The following is a 19,173-nucleotide window of genomic DNA, read 5'->3' on the forward strand; positions in this document are numbered from 1 at the left end:
GCGCTTCTTATTTAATTACACAATTTTCTTTTTTTTTTTAACCTAAAAACACTAAGGTGGTGATATTGGATCTAGAAATTTGATGGAATTTGAAAGAATTATAGTTTCCATTAAATTCTACTGTTATTCAATTAAGAATTTCATCAATTCTTTCAAAATCTTGTGTTATTGGTTTAAAGATTTGTAATTAATTTTCTAATTCTTTTAAATTCTAGTGTTATTCAATATTTGGTAGATTTTGTAGTAATGTTATTTGGAAAGAATTTAATGGAAAATGTAATGTAAAAATGTGAAGAACCAATTCCTTCCTCTTATGAGGAGATTTGGCATCGTAAGTCTGAAATTTTGTGATGTTAGTAATCCTCATCTCCATTCTTCTTACAAGTATGGTATTATAATTGACGAGATGGCTATTCAACGGACCTGGGTAACTCAACGACCACCTTAACGTGAACGAGATGGTATTAGTCACGTTTCATGTTTAGTCAAGCTTCTTTTCATTTCTTAAGTAATGAAAACAAAAAGTGACAAAATTGAAATAACACAAATATTTTTCATCATCAAAGTGTAGCACAATTAAAATATACCTTTATTTTGTTTTATGAAATAAAATTGCTACAATCAGTGAACTTTTGTAGTAGTAGTAACTGTTATATTTCTTTCAGTTTTATAACTAAAATAATGTTTGTTATCTTTTCAATATAATAAAGATTCAAAATTTTAATTCATTTTAGAGAAATTGATATTCTATCAAATTTAAGTGCATTCCTTTAAAATCCATAACAAAAGTAAACATGAGAATTATGTAAATGCATTAAATCCTCATCAAATCTTTTAAACTACTACAAAAATTATTATTTATAAATTCTTTCAAATTCTATTAAATTCTTGGATTGAATACCACCCCCTAAGCAACCGGGTTAAGCGTCCGCGTTGTTGATGCTCTAAATCATGGATGGTTGTATTAGCTCTAAATAATGTTTTACACAGAAATTCTCAAAAAAGAAACACGGATTGATACCGCAAATCTTAAAGACTCTGCCATGTTTTCGAGCGCACAAACTTAGAACTTAGAATTTATCAATCAGAAACTTCATCACATGAGTCATCATCACCATTCTCATCCACATCATCACCATTCTCATCCACATCATCATCGGATAAAACTTCCTCAGCATGTTCACAACCAGTTTCTTCTACCATAACCAAAGGAAACTTCAGAGGGTCCTCCGGCGACTCGTTGAAGTATGAATTCATTACCATGAAGCGCAATACTTGTAATAACTGGATCTTGTCTCTCTTTATGTCAGCGCTTAGGAGCTTCTCAAGCAATGTAGGTTTCCTCGTCGTCACGGAAGATTCTTGAGATGAATCTTGGTCTTGGAACTTCCGTTTTTTATTGAACTTGTTTTTCTCACCATATTTTCTCTTATTGTGTCTAAAGCTTCCCTTTTTGCCATCCTTGTTTTGGAACTGTCCACTGTTGTCTCCACTAACTTCTTCAACTGGATTGGATAAATAATGTGAAGGAACTTCTGCTACTTCAACACCTAACTCACGCTGCTTTGCTAAAACTTCCCGGAGTTGCTGCAATGCAAACAATAAAACGTATATTATGATTAGACTATGGGAAAATATTGCGTCTAAGAAGTGAAAGAGGGAAGACCAAAATAAAAAGTACCTGACGACGCAGCTTTGCTTCATCGTCAAGGCTGCCGTTTGAATCATTTTTCTTTACTTTCTGCAAATAGACAACTTAGCATTCAATATTTTCACTCAAGAGAGTGAGTTTCAGCTAATCAAAGTCGGTCAGAGAGGGATTGCTACTCTTAACCTTTTCAACGTTGAGGTTCGTTGGAAAATTCTTACGCCGAGCTTGACGCCATTGCTGAACTTCTTTTGGAGGATAGTTCGGAATGTACGGCCTTCTCATTGACAAAAAAATAAACAAAAGAATAATATTAAAAACTGGAACCATGACCTAACATCAACTTCAACTGAAATGATCACACAACTGATTACAATCAATAGTAACAGTTGTATGGATCAGAATGCTTTAAGAACGTAGATGCAGGAAGCCAAAAGGAGATTCAATGAAACATAAAGTAAAGTGGACCTAGCACTACCTTTTCGCGTCTTCAGCGTTACCAGCATCAGATCCAAAGAGCCTAGGTGCCATCTTCTTATTCTTCCCTGCAATTAAAGTCAGAAACTGATTAGATCAAATACAAAAAAAAAAAAAACTAAAGGAGACACCTTCAACATTCTCAATTTCAGTAAATTTTGAGATAGGAAAGACAGATATACTGGCAAATAAAAACGCTTGCACAGAGCACTACTAACTTGAAATAAATAAAAGTGTGAAATAAATTTTCTATCTTAATCCTAACTTTATCAACTAACATCAGTCTTTGCCCTAGTAACATTTGACATTTTCCAAGAAATACTGAAAGCGCACAAAGTATATATCATTCCAAAACAGAGATGTTAATTAGATGGGAAAGGACTAACCTTTTCCCTTATGATTCTTGTTGAACCCAAACTTTTTCTTTGCATTGTCTCCTTGATACGACTGAGATCTATGGAAACTAACATCAACTCAGAAAACATATAAAAACAAGATTTTTTATAGGTAACAAATAGTTAAAACGGGAGAACGTGGTAGGAACTTACCCTTGACCAGGGCCTCTGAAATTTTGTTGTTTTGTATTATTTCGAAAATCATTCCCTTTCGAATTGAAATTGTTGGTGTTGTTGACGTTTCCTACAGAAGACTGCACCTGCGGGGAAGCTCAAGTTAAACTAAAAAAATAACAAGAAGTACTAGAACTCGCTCAAGAGTGAGAGCAGGGATAAAACAAGGAGCAATGAGTATCACCTGTGGTCGTGGTGTCTCTGAGAAACCTGGAGGCCCTAATTGGTGATTCTGATGTTGTTGAGGTGTAGGAGGAGAATACGGAGGAGGGGGGTTATTATAGGAATTAAGCTGTGCCTGAGAAGTGAAACCAGAAGGCTGGAAATAATTGGGCGGCATTGAGTGACCACCACCACCCATAAGATTGTTATTAGCAGCAGCAAACTGAAGACTCCCCAAGAGGTTTGGAAGCAGCTGGTTGATAGGGTTGGGGAAACCAAACTGGTGAAGCGGTTGTTGTTGTTGTTGAGGCATATTGTTAAAGAACTGGGGATGTATTGGCGGCGGCATGTTCTGCATATTGTTCATTGGATTACCCATCATCATTGGATTACCCATCATCATCATCTGTGGATTCATCATCATCCCTGGGTTCTGATGAAACCCATTATGCTGTTGATTAGGGTACCCATTGTTCTGCGGAGAGACAAAACAAGTACAGAGACATCGACACAAAGATCCTAGCTTTTGTAGTAAAAGTTATGTTTTGATGTAATGAAAGAAAGAGAGAGAGAGAGAGAGAGAGACCTGTTGTTGTTGTTGCGGTCGCTGCGGGCGGTTGTAGTGAGGTCGCATCCTCCGTTGAGAACGGTTTCGCTTTAGTAGGGTTTAGGGTTTTAGGTCTACTAATGAAGCTTAAGTCTCTGCGCTGTGAAAACAATCGAGACGATGGGGTAAGTAAGAACAGGTACAATCAGGTCGAAATCAAACCGGACGATGATTTGGGGAGTTAAATTGGTTACCTTTGAATAGTGGATTTCGTTGGCGGTGGAGCTATGCTGAGTTCTAGTGAAACAAGAAGAAGACGAAACCTAATTATGCTCCGACTTTTAAAAAATAAAATATATTATTGTCTGTCTTGACAAAAAAAAAATTGTCTGTCTCGTTCTCTTTAGTTGGACCGTGAACCAACCGGTACGAACCGGTTACGCGGGTTGAAATGTTGACCCGTTTGTGAAATTGATGGTAAGACTCGGCTATTGCTCTGGATTATATCTAGGACATCCAGTGGGCTATTGGTTTGGGTCATAGTCTTGTTTCACTTGGGCTTCATATACCCCAATCTAAACCAACCACATACCACCTATAGTTAAATGAAATTTATCATCTTAATAACATTATAATTAAATTTTTAATTGTTTATTGTTTTCCTAAATCATTAACTATTCTAAACCATAATTTTGAACTCATAATTCCAAATCTAAGAAAATATTTTCTTAGATTATATTTTTTGAATCCTTCCTAAAATATATGTCAAAAGATAATTAGTTTGGTAAAAAATCTCTGAACATATATAGTCAAAATAGATATTAGATTAATTAACAAAATTGAAAACTCTGACCACTTATTTACCAAAATGAAACTATAAGGACTCAAACCTTCGGAGTGGAGAAGAAGTATAAAGGTTAAATCTCAGTAATATAGAGGAGAGAGGAAGAAACTTTGAAATCAAAAAGCATCCATCCAAACAGATTGAATAGAGAATCTAAGGCTCTAAGCGCCGCGAGATTGATCTAACAATGAATATGAATATGGAAGAGACGGCGACTGTGTGGTCCCTGCTCAAGTCCGATCTCCGGCCAATCGAAGACGTCGTGGCGGAATTCAACTCCAAGTTCCCACGCGATCGTCGCTTCACTGCCTGCAACTCCCTCTCACTGCTCTTACAGGCACGTGCTCTCGCCTCTCTTCTTCCTTTGAACTTCCTCCCGTTGCTCGGCCCCGTGTGACGGTAGCGAGATTTGGGGGTTTTTGATTTGAATCTAGGATTTCATTTTAATTATGTGTCTACAGGCTTGGATATGAAATTCCTTCACTGTGCCACTCGTTGGATACACTGTAATTTCAAATTCTCAGATTGGTACTAATCGAAAATGTGGTTTTGGTTCAATTTTTTTCAGGATCTGATGTTGCTCCGGAGTACTGATCGTATAATTGCGTTTGCTATCATGTACCAGTGTTACCCTTCCGAGAAACCATCTGTAAACCCGTTCGTATCTGATATGATGAATGTAAGCAGTTTTCATCGCGAGTCTACTATGTTATATATGCACCTGAGTCCTTACCTGCTCTGTTGATTTGTTTGACCTTTTATATTTAAGCAAACATGTTTTGCGTCGTAGCATCATGTGAAAGAATAAATATGTCTATTGCCTTTTGTAGGCTGCTTGTAATGAGCAAGTGGAAAAGCATGAGAGAGCATTTATTCTCCACCTCTTACAATGGAATAGCTACAACAAATCTAAAGAGGTACGATATAGCTGTTTGCCGGCTTTTTTTTTTTTTTTGCTAATTCAATGTAAACTCAAAAGTTGTGCTCTTCTGAAGGATGTTATGTACTCAATGATTCCTGTTTCGTAATGGTCCTGTGGACCAACAATGTCCATATTTATTATGCTTAGTTGAAATATCTCTCAACGTTGTTTATATATGGTTTAGAACTATGATTTCCAGGGATATTATGCATTCTATAAGACTGTTGTTTTCCTTGGTGAAAACTTGTATGCTTGGATCAGTTATGTTTTTCATAAATCAAATCCATTATTACTTCAGTAAGGCATATTCTTAGCCTTCTTTTGTTTTGGATATTATTTTAAGGTCCTGATTTGTATAATTTTATGATCGCTGTGACCTGTGGATGCTAATTAAAATATTCACGATCGATTAAAGTAATGGTGGTTTGCTCTCTTGCAGATTCTCAAACTGTCAGCTGTTGATTACATCAAATCGTTTGATCCTTCAACTCATGTAAGAGCGGTTGACGCATAGACATCATATGTTCTAATTATATCTCTGTTTCATTTATCTTCGTCGAAACTGTTCCTTTATCATGCCTAACACTACTTGGAGAACTTTTAGAGGATATTTTCTTGTGAGTGATTTAGTACTGTGACGTGCTGTCAGGATTTTCCGGAGCTTGGAGAGCTGCAACGAGAGTATGGCGACAAAGCTGGTTCTGGACCATCTAGTCACATAGCTGCAGACTATGCGGTCAAAAAGCTCTTGCACGATCCTGATGTTCCTCGTGGGTGCGATCCTAACTCTCCAGAGTACGTAACCTATGAGTTTATGGGATTCCATTTCTTGTAGCTGCTATATTGTTTTGACTCTTATCTATCTCTAACAAGCTTTCACTTTTCCGCCCAACCTAATTTTCCGTGCTATATCATCATGTGCCAATTTTGAGTTGATTTTATGGATGATCTTTAAGACGAATAATCTTGTAGGTTTGACGTGCAACCTGGTGGGAATCCCAAAATTGGATGTGGTGATAGAGATGAGGCCGTGACTGGAATACTGGGTAGTCTGACAACCGGGGGATTAGCTCCTAGGTGGATCCGTCCATGTCCTCCGAGGTACCCAGTTCATCAGAGCGAGGTAGGGCTAAGATTAACCATTTTTTAACCGGTTTAGAAAATTATCCAACTGACCATTACTGGTTCAACTTCTTACAGTTGCTATGGATTGATCCTGATAATAAGCATGAGCTTATTTGGGACGATAAAATGTGTGCTGACACTAGCAGAGGCGCTACAGTTAGGGACTTACTTGTTAAGGGTTTGAAGGTGACACTTTCACCTTCGGAGCAAGAGGTGTGTATTGATCTCTAATACTTCATATGTGCGTAGAGTCATACACATAGTGACCTGCTCTAATGAATAACATCATTGCTTAACTTTCTTTACTGCTAATAAGAATAAAATATAGCAATGGGACAGTTACTACACATGCAAAAGTTTTAAAGATTGTAAAGACAGCCATATTAGGGCAGACATACTCTAGTTCTGATTTCTGAGAGAGAAGTCGTGGTATCACTTTAACCTTTTCTCATTGAATTAAAAGATCTACTCTCCCAGTAGGATATTAAGAGGGAACTGACTGCAATAGAGTTTATGGAAAATAACCATGCAATAGATAAACTAGTGACAGTGATGATTTAATTGATCGGCCTTGCCCTTATATTTGTATAAATTTTGAAATTGTGGATCTTCGGAGTGAAGAAAACAACAAACTTTTATTCATTTGTTTGGCAGGACATCACTACAGCATTGGCAAATGATGCAAAGCTTGTCTATCACTGTGGAATAACTCCACGGAAGCTGCCGGTAGGTGATTTAATATCTAGCGGGTTTTTTTCCCCATTTTTCTCTCGTATGATCTCTTCTATCATGTGACCTTGTTTCTTATTCTCAGCAATTAGTAGAGCACAATCCTCAAATAGCAGTTGAGATCCTCACCAAGTTGATTAACTCCCCAGAGATTGTTGAGTAAGTCATCACCTAATCAGTTCCATTACTTACAGTCTTTGAAAAGGTATTTATTTTGAAAATCGGAATCTGAGAATGCTTCTGCAGCTATTTCACAGCTCTTGTAAGTATGGACATGAGCTTGCACTCGATGGAAGTTGTGAACAGGCTCACAACTGCAGTTGAGCTTCCCAAGGAATTTATTCGCATGTACATCACTAATTGCATATCGTCTTGTGAGAACGCCAAGGTATTAAAACAAAGCATTCATTTGTTTTTTCTTTAACTTCTGTGAGTGTGTTAAATACTTGACTTCTTGGATTTGTTGGTTTACGATTTGTACTTTTCTTGTATATGGTTGTTTCTTTTATATAGTAATATATTGCTTTCAATGTGTAGCAGCAAGACAAGTACATGCAGAATAGGCTTGTTCGACTTGTTTGCGTCTTCTTGCAAAGTTTAATTCGTAACAACATCATCGACGGTATGTAACCATTCGCATCAAATTTTTAACTTTGCTTTGCCAATAGCACAGACATTCGCAAGAGAAATATTTAAGACTCAGTATATAGTCTACCATTATGGTAATGTGTTTCAAATGAAATAAATCTTGATTATTTGTTTGTCTTTGTAAATGGAAACAGTGAAGGATCTATTTATAGAAGTTCAAGCTTTCTGCATTGACTTTTCACGGATTCGTGAAGCGGCTGGTCTCTTCAGGCTCTTGAAAACATTGGAATGATTCATGGACTCTTTCTTTTTCTTCTTCTTCTCACCATCTTCGTTTCCATTATATTTCTAATTTTCTTTATTTTGTAGCTAACTTTAAAAAAAAATCCAAAACAATTCTCGTTTATTAGATTCTTATGTTCTTTTTTCTTGAGCAAAATATTTTTATGTTCTGAATTTATGTTTTTGCCAACACATTGGTATCTCATTGGTTTATCGTACCAGAACTTGCTTAAAGCAAGGATACCATGTGCTGGTTCTGGCCTTGGTTGGAGATTAACCAGAGATCTAGTTACATTTGTATCAAGCTACAAAATAACATGTTGACTTATCTTGTGTCCAATACGTAAACTTCCTTGTGTTTGATAAAGTTGTATTTAAGTTTTCCAACATAACAAATGCTCAAGGTAACGGAATCATTAAAGAATGATTTAGTCGTCATCCAGTTTGCTTCATTTAAAAGAAACAAATGTAATGCTTCGTCTCAAAGATTTGGCATGTTAACAATTTCGGAAAAATATAAATAAATAAGCTTCAGGATCAAAACCATTTTATGTTCTTTAAGATATCTCTGCCATTCATTGCAAGGAGCTTACAATGATGCGTTTTACTCTTTCTAAGAAAATGTAACACAAAAAAGTTAATATGAGTTTAGAGATAAATTATGTAGTTCATTTCTATAACTGAATCATAATTTACAGCAGTAATACTTAAAAATACGATTCCAATATACAAAAAGACACTTTAAGAATTAAAAACATAGGAATCCTCAAACTCTCCAATCAGAATTTGCTTTCTTTTGCTTAGCTACTGTCATGTCTCAGCAACATTATAATATTCTCTGTTTGAATGTCTTTTTCTGCGTAAGGAAGGGGATGGGAAGGTTTAATTTGTTGGAAGGGATGAAGAAAGCTCGGCAGCTGAACAACCATAACCATGTCTCTCCTCTATGCTAAAAGCTCGTTGTCCTCTGGAAGACAAAACGGCTTGTGCCATTAAACAGAGCGGGGCACTGTTACCACGTGTTAGGTTAGAGAAAAGCTGAAGATCGTTGTCCTATGACAATGAAGTTTATGGTTGTGGAAGTAACTCCAGTGTCTACCAATTATCATAGAACATATGCTCTCTAAAGTACAGCAGTAGCTTCATAAAAATCAATATTCACCTTACCATGCATGAACCGGGGAGTTAGAAAATCATAAACCCATCCGGTTTGACCAAACCGCATTATTGTGCTGAAGAACCAAGGAAGTCCCCCAAAAAATATTATAAATATCTGAGGGGAAGGAAGATTTGATTTCACTTATTTTACAGAGAGCGATAGAGTGAGATCTTAGGGTCTTTTTACAGAGATTTCTATCTGATATGGTGAGTTTAACCTTTCTTTTCGTGTTTAATCTACTTTTCTCTGTAGTATTTTCGACTCGCATGCGTTCTCAGAAATTCTCTCTCTGTGGGGTTTGGATTGGGTGAATCGATTTATTTGTTCTGTTAATTCACTTGCATGTCATAAGAACTATGGGCTGATCATATCTCGTTTAGGTTTGTTAAACACTAATCAAAGTTGTTAGCATTGGTGTTTCTAGTGAGCTGTGGAATTTTTGTTTTCAATATTATCTCTTTTCCTGAACCCAATATTTGGTCTTTTGTTGTTTTGTAGGATTCGATGGGAACTCAAACAACTGTTTTGGCTGTGACGGATGATGTTGTCTTGCCTGTTAGCTCTGTTTTAACTGTGATGAAAGTTGTCGGAAAGGAAGGGGTCGAACGTTGTGATCCTATGATTATTACTCAAGCCTCCACAATAAGTAACAATCTCAGTCCCCTCCCTCATTACTTTCTCCTTCTTTTATCTATTAACCTTCAGTCAGGCTCTAAAAATAGTGGTTTGATTGCTTAGTTAAGCTGTAATTAGCATATGATTGAATCTGAATATTGACGTAGAGAGGATGATGATTCATGTCTTCTCACTAATTTTACAGGTCAGGTTCCTTTGGATTCTTCCTCAGTGGACACTGTTTTAGCCATTTCCACAACATCTGAGTTCCCTAGTGATAAAATATATGGCGAGTTCTCAAGAATTTTAAAGCCTGGTGGTTCTGTTTTTGTGTGCACCAATTCGGAGGGTGAAAACGTAGAGTTGCAACAGGTTTGTGCTGTGTCTTTGGTCTGTATAATGGGGGAGTTTCTTTGATCTTGTTCTTGCTTAATAGTATGGCATCTTCCTTGCAGACCCTTCAAAGGAGAGTGACGTTGGCTGGTTTTATGGAGCCACAGTCTCTTGATTTGACATCAATCAAGCTGCCTAACTTCAGCTTATCCGGTGGGGTGAGCACTTTTATACATTTCTTCTTCTTTTTTTTTCCAGTGTTTCATATGAAAAACTTTTTGCTCGTCCAAATATCAATCTGCTTCAAGCTTATTCTTGGCCTTTAACCATTAAGGATAAAAGATCTTCATACTACTTATCACTGAGAGTTTCATATATGCTCTCACATTGGCTCAAGCGTATAACAGAGGAATATGTTGTTAAATGCAGATTAAGGCTAAGAAACCTTCTTGGAAGATTGGTTCATCATTTGCTCTCAAAAAGCCTGCAAAAACTCTTCCTAAGGTTAATCTAGACGATGACTTGGATCTTATTGATGAAGATTCTCTTTTGACAGAGGAGGACTTGAAGAAGCCACAACTTCCTGCTGGTAAGTAAACGCATCCCATATGGCCTTTGTTATTTTTTGTCCACTCCTTGTGTGTAAGATGTCTTGCCTTTCTTTTTTTTGCAGTCAGTGGTTGTGAGACCACTAAAAAAGCTTGCAAGAACTGCGTCTGTGGTAGAGCTGAAATAGAGGAGAAAGCTGTGAAGCTGGGCCTCACAGAGGATCAAATTGAGAACCCACAATCATCATGTGGCAGCGTAAACTTCTTTGCTCATCTCTTTCTCTGTATGCATTAATTTTTTGGATCCACAAAAGACTGAAAATTTCTTTGAAAATCATTTCCAGTGACGTGGAATATTCATTTTAAATTTAATTTTTATCATTTCGTTTCAAAACGCTGCGTTTAAGAGCTGAAGCCCTAGTTTTTTTATACACTACTATATAACCATAAGTTTTATACGAGTTAGGTTTTAGCGGCAGACAAAATAGCAGAATCCTCCTCTAACCATGGCGACCAAACCAGCTGCTGAATCCGTTCAATGCTTCGGGCGTAAGAAGACAGCAGTGGCTGTCACCCACTGCAAACGCGGATGCGGTCAGATCAAGCTCAACGGCTGCCCGATCGAGCTCTTCAACCCCGAGATCCTCCGGTTCAAGATCTTCGAGCCGGTCCTTCTCCTCGGGAAGCACCGTTTCGCAGGCGTGGACATGAGGATCCGCGTCAATGGCGGTGGTAACACCTCCCAGGTCTACGCCATCCGTCAGAGTATCGCTAAGGCTCTTGTGGCGTTTTACCAGAAGTATGTTGATGAGCAGTCGAAGAAGGAGGTGAAGGATATCTTGATTAGGTATGATAGGACGCTGCTTGTGGCGGATCCGAGGAGGTGCGAGCCGAAGAAGTTTGGTGGGCGTGGTGCTCGTTCTCGTTTCCAGAAGAGTTATCGTTAAGAGTTTGGTTTTGGTTTTGTTTCGATCGTTGCAAGGTTTGTCTTTTTTTTGGGAGTGATGAGTATGATGGAGTTGTGAGACTTTTAGATTGTCATTTTTCAGTTCTTATGCTTTATTTGGATTATGTTTGACGATGTTTATTTCTTTGATATCAGAAAAGATTTAATATTTATTTCGCTTGTCCTGAAATTTTGATCAATGATTAGATTAATTACTTATAATCTGCATTTGCGCTTGAAATGCTTGGGCTTGTTGTTGAGTTCTTAGATGTCTGTGGCTTGTTGATATGACTATTATATAATAACGTATCGGACATCTGAAACCGGTGACATTGTCTGTAAGAATTGAGTGCTAGTTTATATCTCCACCCCTGGTTGAACATTTCAAGTTTCTTCATTTGCTGTCGAGTAGAGTACGTAGAGAACTTTTGGTCTCAGATTCTATGATGTAGCTTGCATGATTTAAGGGAAAGGAACTCACCGACAATTAAAGAAATTTCTTCAAATAAAGCTGTTGACAAAACCATGTATAATAATGTTAACTAAATTTGAAAGACGTTTCAAATGGAACGTTTGATAAACGGGAACCTTTGTCGAAAGTAAACTCGTTCTTGAATCCCATAATCTTTTCTGTAGTCGCAAACAGTGGCCACAAAGTCAAGCGTGTCTCAAAGTCATACCCAAATAAGAACCGAGTATAAGCCAATTTAAAGTTCAGGCCCGTATCATCTATAAAGAATCGTAACTTACCTACCTATCCAACAAAACAGATCTTATTACTTTTAGTTTCCCACATGGCAGATTCGTCTTCTTGTGCCCCGAAGCTTAAGAGATTTAACAATGTCCGGACCTTCTTTGTAGCTTAGATCCCTGATTCCATCACACGGTAGCTCACTCTCTCTCTCTGCTTTCGGCGAGGAGGTCGACTCGAACCTTGAGCTTCAAGATAAAATCGTCGCCGACATTGGTCAACATCTCGTGTATTGAGGAGAACATTACAGTAATGGATCGATCAAAACCCTCTTGTGATCCCACTCTTTGAAGCAGGGGACTGATGAGACAAGAAGACTCTCTGCGCTGACTTTAGGGCCACTTTCACTCGTTGATTCTAACAAGATCATCATAGGGAACTCATCAGAAACATTCAAGGCTTTGATAGATGTTATCAATGAAGGTGATCTGTCAGCCACCAACGAAGCATATTACGTTCTTTTCCAACTCTATTTTACGTATTGGAGAACAGGGAAAAGGCGGTTTCAGAAGGTGTGATTCCCGCTCTGACCAATATGATCAAATCAGGAAACAATAAATCTTATGTTATCTGTCTTGACAACGTTGTCCTTTCACAACGAGGTGCTTGAAGATATGGATGATCTGTTCGGTATCTTGAGGAATCCAAGTTCTTCAAGGACTTGCGATGGTCGCTCGTGTGTGTTGCTTGAGAAGCACCGGTGACAGAAACAGAGAGAGTAGTAGTAGACTGAAAGTGAAAGTGGCAGAGGAAGAGGAGAATAAATATGGGACCTTTACGAAGCTTGCAATGCAAGGATCAGGTGGTGTAATAACAGGGGCCCAAATAAGTGGCTCAAGGACTCGGTACTTGCTGGTGAAGAGACATAAAGGGAATGATGGAACCACTAAAATAAGGTTTTTTTTTTTTTTGGAAAAAGAGCTTCACCAAAATAAGGTCTTGTTGATACAAAATATACTGATCTAATGGCCAGCAAGAAATAGTTAGGATACATACTCTTGGGAATACACAAAAACAGGCCATTATATGGTGAAGTATGTGTATTGGGTCCAAATGGAAGTGCTGTCTATAGATAATGAGAAGCAAGAAGTGCTACGGCCAAGCTTAGATGCAATCTATCAACGAGTATGGAGCTTAAACATCAGTCCAAAGGTCAAACACTTCTTGTGGAGATGTCTTAGCAATGCTCTTCCGGTAGCAGAGAATATGGTGCATAGACACATTGCTAAAGACAAACGATGCAACAGATGTGGTGAGGCAGATGGAAGCCTCAATCATTTACTTTTCCAGTGCCATTATGCTCGACTGATGCGGGCAGAGGCAAACGTTCACACTCCCCCTCCAGGTGCATGGGCGGATTCTCTCTTTTCCAACATTCATTGGGTCTTAAATCTAAAAAAAGCATACCCAATGGATCAAGTGGAAGAGGATCTTGCACCATGGCTGCTGTGGAAGAATAGAAATAAATTTATATTCATGGGAAAAGATTATGAAGCTCCTGCAACGGTGGAGAAGGTGTGGGATGACGTGAAGGAATGAAAATGCAGAGAAGAGGCTAAAGTAAAGTGGTGAAAACAACCACAACAGAGGAACCGGAAAAGAAATGGATAGCACCAACTCCATCGTGGATAAAATGCAATACTGATGGCTCCTGGAATAAGGAGAGGGATCAAGGTGGAGCAGGTTGGGTAGCGCAAGAGCATACCGGAGCCTTGTTGAGAAGTCATCTGTAAGACATTGAATTGGATCAATGATAAGTTGTTGTTGAGTTAAAAATGAAAAGGAAAAAAAAAGCTTAAAAAAATATACTAGCCAACCAGATCACGACCAAACTAAAGGTGGTCTGAATCAATCTTCATGGACAAGGACTTTTGGTGGCAAAATCAATCGGGCCTCCAGATATCAAGTAATGGGCCAAGCCCAGATTCCAAGCTTAGAAAGAGTACGGCACAATCTTCCCCGTCCGTCAGTGAATCTAAAAGTGAACTTAGCGGGAGTCTCGCCGGCAACGATTTGTAGACGAACACTTCCACGATTTACCGGAAACCCCCTGCCCTCCAAAATCCAATTAAGTGCATCTAATCTCTAATTCATGGCTGCTTCTTCTTCTTCTTCTCTCACTTGGACGCATGATGTCTTCCCGAGCTTCTGCGGAGGAGACGTGCGCAAAACCTTCCTTAGTCACCTTCTGAAAGAGCTCGGAAGCAAGGGAATCAAAGCTTTCGTCGATGACGGGATCGATCGAGGCAAACCTATCGGTCCCGAGCTCGTAAAAGCGATCAGAGAATCAAAAATTGCCACTGTCTTACTCTCCCGTAACTACGCTTCTTCGAGATGGTGTTTGGATGAGTTGGTGGAGATCATGGAGTGGAGAGAAAAGGATCAACAAAAAAAAGTGATAACTATTTTCTACGGAGTGGATCCATCTGATGTCAGGAAGCAGACCGGAGATTTCGGAAAGGGATTTGACAGAACCTGTGTGGGAAAAGAAGAAAAGATGAAGAAGGAATGGAGACGAGCTTTGGTGGACGTAGCCAATATAGCTGGTTACGACTCTAGCAGATGGTTCGTCCACTTGTACTCTCACTAGACTTATTATCTGTACCTACTTCTGATGATGTCTGTTTTTTTTTTGTTAGGCACAGTGAAGCTGATTTGATCAGCAAAATTGCTTTAGATCTTATGGATGAGTTGGGTTTTACACCATCAAAAGATTTTGATGACTTTGTTGGCATGGAAGCTCGTATCAAGGAGATAATGTCGTTGTTGAGCAAACATTCAGATGCTAAAGTTAAGTTCATAGGGGTCGTGGGTCCTACTGGGATTGGTAAGACGAGCACTGCCAGAGCTTTGTACGACCGGTTCTCTCGTGACTTTGAGTTCAGCACGTTTATTGAGGATATCAGGGGAAGTAAAGAGATGCCTTCTCTCGGTGGCTCCCATCACAAGTATCAGTTGGATTGTCAGAAAGAATTATTGTCTCGGCTTTTCAACCAAAAGGATAGTAAGGTTGGTCACTTGGGAGTGGCTGAACAAAGGCTGAGAGGCAAAAAAGTGTTGATTGTTCTTGATGAAATGGACTGCTTGTTGAAACTAGAGGCAATGGCAAAAAAGGCTGATTGGTTTGGTCCCGGTAGTGTTATTATCATTACAACCGAAGATAGAAACCTTCTCAAGGCACAAGGCATCAAATGTATTTACGATATGAAACTTCCAGATGAAGTTGAGGCGTTTCAGATCTTCTGCCAATATGCTTTCGGTCAAAAGTCTATAGATTATGGTCCTAGCATTATCAGAGCTTTGCATACCCGATTCTTTTTTTATTTTCAGTTCAGAGCTTTTATTGAGTATGTCAGTGGAAGTAATGAGATGACTTCTCTCGGTGACTCCGATTATTGTAAATTTCAGTCGGCTTATCAGAAAACTCAATATGTTGATTTTTATGAGTTTGCTTGGGGAATTACTGGACTTACTGGTCATCTTCCTCTAGGCCTGAGAGTGTTAGGATCGTCTTTACGAGGAAAGTCCAGGGACGAGTGGATAAGTGCAGTACCAAGGCTCAAGTCTAGCCTTGACAAAGGAATTGAATCAATTCTAATATTTGGCTACAACGGCTTAAGTTATGATAAAGACAGAGCTCTTTTTCTGTATATTGCATGTCTCTTTGTTGGTTTCACAGTTGATCGCGTTAAACGTTTTCTTGAAGATTGTGATTTGGATGTAGACCATGGGCTTCAGAACTTAGAGCAGAAAAGTCTCATATCCATCAACACAGTATTCGGATACGGATACGTTAAGATGCACACATTACTGCAACAAATGGGGAGAGATATTGTCAAGAAAAAGACGAAGGAAATTGGAAAGCGACAGTTTTTGATGGATACAAAGGATATTTCTGAATTACTTGAAGATGAAGATACTGTAAGTTTCTCTCTAGTCTTCTGTCTCCTCGGTTTTCTTAAGCTGAGGTTAACTTCTTTTGAATAATCTATTCTAGGGTACTGGAGAAATTCTAGGCATAAAGCTAGAAGCATGGGGAGAGGAGAATATCCAAATAAGTAAAAGTGCCTTCAAAGGGATGAAGAATCTCCAGCTTCTAGTACTCGACTCTAGGAACGTGCGCATACCCGAAGGCCTCAGCTGTCTTCCCGACAAACTCAGACTTCTAGAGTGGCCCAGTTGTCCATTGACATTTTTGCCTTCCAAGTTCTCTGGCAAGTTTCTTGTCGAACTTATCATGACATACAGCAAACTTGAGAAGCTCTGGGATGGAATCAAAGTAAAAAAAATAGTCAGCACTTTTTCTTGTATTGTATTGCCTGTAAAACACGATTAGTCATTTCTCTAAAGATTTATCTCTTTTTTTTGTATAGCCTCTCCAGCGGCTCAAACGGATGGTTTTGAGGGAGTCTTGGTGTCTGAAAGAGATTCCAGATCTCACAAATGCAACGAGTTTAGAGGAACTAGATCTCCACGAGTGCAAAGGTTTGTTAGAGCTCACAAGCACTATTGGCAATGCCACTAAGCTTAAAAGGTGCATACTTAGCGGTTGCTGTCTTTTGAAGGAGCTCCCCTCTTCTATGGGTAGTTTAATCAATCTCGAGGAACTGAATCTCTCTCAGAGCACGGGTTTGAAAGAACTCACTGGTTGCTTGAATCTAGAAATACTCAGTGGTTGCTCGAGTTTGAAAAGACTCGATCTGAGAGGGACTGCGATACGGGAAGTGCCATTATCAATCAAATCTTATTTGGCTCATATTAATAAATTGGATATGTCTGGTTGTAGAAACCTCAAGGAGTTCCCAAATGTTCCTGACAGCATTGAAGTCTTGTTGTTGTGCAAGACAAGGATAGAGGAAATTCCTCCATGGATTGAGAATCTGTCTCATCTGCGCAGACTAGTTATGTATGGATGCGAGGAGCTGAAAAAGATATCTCCAAATATTTCCAAGTTGGAGAATCTAGAGTTTCTTGGTCTGCGTAAGACTGGCCAAAGTGAGCATCATGATCGGGGTGACGATGAATTTGAAGATTTTCCTGACTTATTTGAAGCAGTAATCGAGTGGGACCCTAACAGGTGGCCAGATTGGATATTAGCATCAGACTTAGAGGTTGACTACATTTTATCGAGATGTCTACCCGCGAAGGCGCTGTCATTATGTTTACGGAGTTATGGTCTCAACACTATTCCAGATTGCATCACACGTCTCTCGGGGCTCATTAAGCTTGACGTCAAAGGATTCAGAGTGCTCGAAGCACTTCCACCGCTTCCAGACTCCCTTCTGTCTCTAGATGCAGAAGACTGTGTATGCTTAGAGATAATAGATTCTTCTTTTCATAATCCAAATATTTGCCTAAACTTTGCTGGCTGTTATGGCCTGAGTCGAAACGCGAGAAGGCTCATCCACACATCAGACTGCAAATATGCACTCTTACCGGGTGAAGAAGTGCCCGAACACTTCCCTCACCAAGCTGACTCAGGTTCCCTGACAATCAATCTGACTCCAAGACCTCTTCCTTCATCCTTGAGATTCAAAGCTTGTGTCTTGCTGTCAATATGCCATGAGGGTTTCACGACGCACAAGGATGGTGTGTCTTGTAACGTCATTGGTAAACAGAATGGCCTCACTATCCAATATGGATCAAATGAGCACCATATGCCGTTTAGATTTGAAGAAGTGGAAGATCATCTGTATATATTTGAAGATTCTTTTAATCTAAACCAAGATTGCCCTGAAGCTGGAGAAGCCACCTTGAGCGAGCTTCTGTTTGAGTTCCTAGTCCATGGTAACATCTGGAAGGTGAAAGGCTGCGGTGTACGACTTTTGTTCCCTGATTCTATTATTGACATAAATGCAGCCAATGATGATGATGATGATGATGATGATGATGATGATGATGAGAACAAAGTTGAAATTGATCATGATGATGGTGACGAAGTTGAAAGTGATGATGATGAATTTATGCTTGTACCTGGTGTAGAAGTGCCTGCACACTTCACTTACCGAGCTACTTCAGGTTTCCTAAAGATCAATCAGACTCCAGGACCTCTTCCTCCATCCCTTAGATTCAAAGCTTGCATCTTGCTGTCAAGAGGAAATATTAATCTCGTGGATGATGAAGACATTGTGTCTTGGCGCCTTAATTATTTCTTTGATGACGTTGATGACCATGGAGAGGAGAAGAAGTATTCGATGCGTGTGTCTTGTAGGTTTAGGGGTAAACAAAATGGCATCACTGTCCAATATGGATCAATGCAGCGCGACATGCCTTATATATGTGGATGGGAGGAACGTCTGTATACATTTGAAGATTCTTTCTGTCTAGACCAGGATCTCCCTGAAGCTGAAGAAGCTACTTTCAGCGAGCTTGTGTTTCATTTCAAAGTCTTTTATAAGAAATGGAAAGTGAAAGCTTGTGGTGTACAACTTTTGGAGGACGAAGAAGAATCTGGACGTGATGAGGATGAGGATGATGAAGCTGGCGATGGTGATAATAATGGGGTTGAGGAGGATATAAAGGATGATGTAGATAAAACTCAAGAAAGAGACGAATCTAGACGTGATGATGATGCAGAGACAAGGAGCAAGAAACGAATGAGGTTCAGCCTTCTGTAGATATAGGAAACTGTCATATTGTTATATATTTTGTGATTCTGTGCAGATTAATTTTCCAAGGAGAGAGCTCAATCTAAACACCCAGGGGACACTCAGTCTGGAGTTTATTCAGGTTCCAAGAAAATAATTGGACTTTAGCAGTAATAGCAAAGTTGTGTTTGTAAGAACAATTTCTGTCTCAAGTTATATTGTTCATAAGCTTAAAATATGCATGGTTGTAAATTTGGTAAAGGAAAGATTGCTGGATCTAAAAGCTGTTCTTGATTATGTTGAGAAAATAGAACAACTTGATGCCTTCCTTGGTGAAGCAA

General features: G+C 38.9%; 5 protein-coding genes across 14 annotated transcripts; 4 read left to right on the forward strand and 1 right to left on the reverse strand.

Annotated features, from left to right (window-relative positions):
* Positions 1-944: 944 nt before the first annotated feature.
* LOC106387788 (transcription factor mef2A) lies at positions 945-3,765 on the reverse strand. Of its 7 annotated transcripts, none has more exons than XM_048743173.1 (9): positions 3,654-3,765; positions 3,443-3,587; positions 2,879-3,331; positions 2,674-2,780; positions 2,512-2,588; positions 2,127-2,193; positions 1,835-1,925; positions 1,682-1,741; positions 945-1,587 (listed from the first exon to the last, which is right to left on the reverse strand). In XM_048743173.1, exons 2-9 carry the CDS (start codon positions 3,488-3,490, stop codon positions 1,081-1,083), a joined length of 1,410 nt encoding a protein of 469 aa, XP_048599130.1. In that variant the 5' UTR covers positions 3,491-3,587; positions 3,654-3,765; the 3' UTR covers positions 945-1,080. The 7 variants fall into 7 exon arrangements, with proteins under 7 accessions (XP_048599130.1, XP_048599135.1, XP_048599132.1 ...); XM_048743178.1 differs by having other exon boundaries at positions 2,512-2,579; positions 2,674-2,774; positions 3,443-3,563; positions 3,658-3,763; XM_048743175.1 differs by having other exon boundaries at positions 2,674-2,774; positions 3,443-3,563; positions 3,658-3,763.
* A 552-nt stretch (positions 3,766-4,317) lies between these two features.
* LOC106387787 (CCR4-NOT transcription complex subunit 11) lies at positions 4,318-8,085 on the forward strand. Of its 4 annotated transcripts, none has more exons than XM_013827705.3 (12): positions 4,318-4,584; positions 4,816-4,926; positions 5,078-5,164; positions 5,609-5,662; positions 5,819-5,964; positions 6,142-6,292; positions 6,370-6,507; positions 6,949-7,020; positions 7,109-7,182; positions 7,270-7,411; positions 7,564-7,645; positions 7,806-8,085. In XM_013827705.3, the coding sequence occupies exons 1-12, from the start codon at positions 4,435-4,437 to the stop codon at positions 7,901-7,903; spliced, it is 1,305 nt and encodes a 434-aa protein (XP_013683159.2). In that variant the 5' UTR covers positions 4,318-4,434; the 3' UTR covers positions 7,904-8,085. The 4 variants fall into 4 exon arrangements, 2 of the variants coding, with proteins under 2 accessions (XP_013683159.2, XP_013683158.2); XM_013827704.3 differs by having other exon boundaries at positions 4,320-4,584; positions 7,561-7,645; XR_001277745.3 differs by lacking the exon at positions 7,806-8,085 and having other exon boundaries at positions 4,320-4,584; positions 7,281-7,411; positions 7,561-7,631.
* Positions 8,086-9,021: 936 nt separating this feature from the next.
* Positions 9,022-10,905, forward strand: LOC106387784 (anamorsin homolog). The gene is made up of 6 exons (XM_048743179.1): positions 9,022-9,258; positions 9,551-9,698; positions 9,873-10,039; positions 10,123-10,218; positions 10,430-10,589; positions 10,674-10,905. The coding sequence occupies exons 1-6, from the start codon at positions 9,256-9,258 to the stop codon at positions 10,841-10,843; spliced, it is 744 nt and encodes a 247-aa protein (XP_048599136.1). The 5' UTR covers positions 9,022-9,255; the 3' UTR covers positions 10,844-10,905.
* A 45-nt stretch (positions 10,906-10,950) lies between these two features.
* LOC106387785 (40S ribosomal protein S16-3) lies at positions 10,951-11,667 on the forward strand. The gene has a single exon (XM_013827703.3). It carries the CDS (start codon positions 11,055-11,057, stop codon positions 11,493-11,495), a length of 441 nt encoding a protein of 146 aa, XP_013683157.2. The 5' UTR covers positions 10,951-11,054; the 3' UTR covers positions 11,496-11,667.
* Positions 11,668-14,232: 2,565 nt separating this feature from the next.
* On the forward strand, positions 14,233-19,173 carry LOC106418544 (disease resistance-like protein DSC2). Its single transcript, XM_048743180.1, has 4 exons — positions 14,233-14,810; positions 14,885-16,166; positions 16,243-16,524; positions 16,619-19,173. The coding sequence occupies exons 1-4, from the start codon at positions 14,338-14,340 to the stop codon at positions 18,860-18,862; spliced, it is 4,281 nt and encodes a 1,426-aa protein (XP_048599137.1). The 5' UTR covers positions 14,233-14,337; the 3' UTR covers positions 18,863-19,173.

This window comes from Brassica napus, chromosome A10 (assembly GCF_020379485.1).
Source record: "Brassica napus cultivar Da-Ae chromosome A10, Da-Ae, whole genome shotgun sequence".
In the NCBI taxonomy this organism is placed as follows: domain Eukaryota; kingdom Viridiplantae; phylum Streptophyta; class Magnoliopsida; order Brassicales; family Brassicaceae; genus Brassica; species Brassica napus.

Bases quoted from the DNA above. Each gene is read 5' to 3' on its own strand.
- LOC106387788 (XM_048743173.1), bottom strand. From the start codon at position 3,490: ATGCGACCTCACTACAACCGCCCGCAGCGACCGCAACAACAACAACAG. The intron at 2,781-2,878 runs GTGATACTCATT...GCTTCCCCGCAG, and splicing joins CAGAGACACCACGACCACAG to GTGCAGTCTTCTGTAGGAAA. The intron at 1,742-1,834 runs GTTAAGAGTAGC...GTCTATTTGCAG, and splicing joins CGAACCTCAACGTTGAAAAG to AAAGTAAAGAAAAATGATTC.
- LOC106387787 (XM_013827704.3), top strand. From the start codon at position 4,435: ATGAATATGAATATGGAAGAGACGGCGACTGTGTGGTCCCTGCTCAAG. The intron at 7,021-7,108 runs GTAGGTGATTTA...TCTTATTCTCAG, and splicing joins TAACTCCACGGAAGCTGCCG to CAATTAGTAGAGCACAATCC. The intron at 7,412-7,560 runs GTATTAAAACAA...TTCAATGTGTAG, and splicing joins CGTCTTGTGAGAACGCCAAG to CAGCAAGACAAGTACATGCA.
- LOC106387784 (XM_048743179.1), top strand. The intron at 9,699-9,872 runs GTAACAATCTCA...CTAATTTTACAG, and splicing joins TACTCAAGCCTCCACAATAA to GTCAGGTTCCTTTGGATTCT. The intron at 10,590-10,673 runs GTAAGTAAACGC...TTTTTTTTGCAG, and splicing joins GAAGCCACAACTTCCTGCTG to TCAGTGGTTGTGAGACCACT.
- LOC106387785 (XM_013827703.3), top strand. From the start codon at position 11,055: ATGGCGACCAAACCAGCTGCTGAATCCGTTCAATGCTTCGGGCGTAAG.
- LOC106418544 (XM_048743180.1), top strand. From the start codon at position 14,338: ATGGCTGCTTCTTCTTCTTCTTCTCTCACTTGGACGCATGATGTCTTC. The intron at 14,811-14,884 runs GTTCGTCCACTT...TTTTTTTGTTAG, and splicing joins GGTTACGACTCTAGCAGATG to GCACAGTGAAGCTGATTTGA. The intron at 16,525-16,618 runs GTAAAAAAAATA...TTTTTTGTATAG, and splicing joins AGCTCTGGGATGGAATCAAA to CCTCTCCAGCGGCTCAAACG.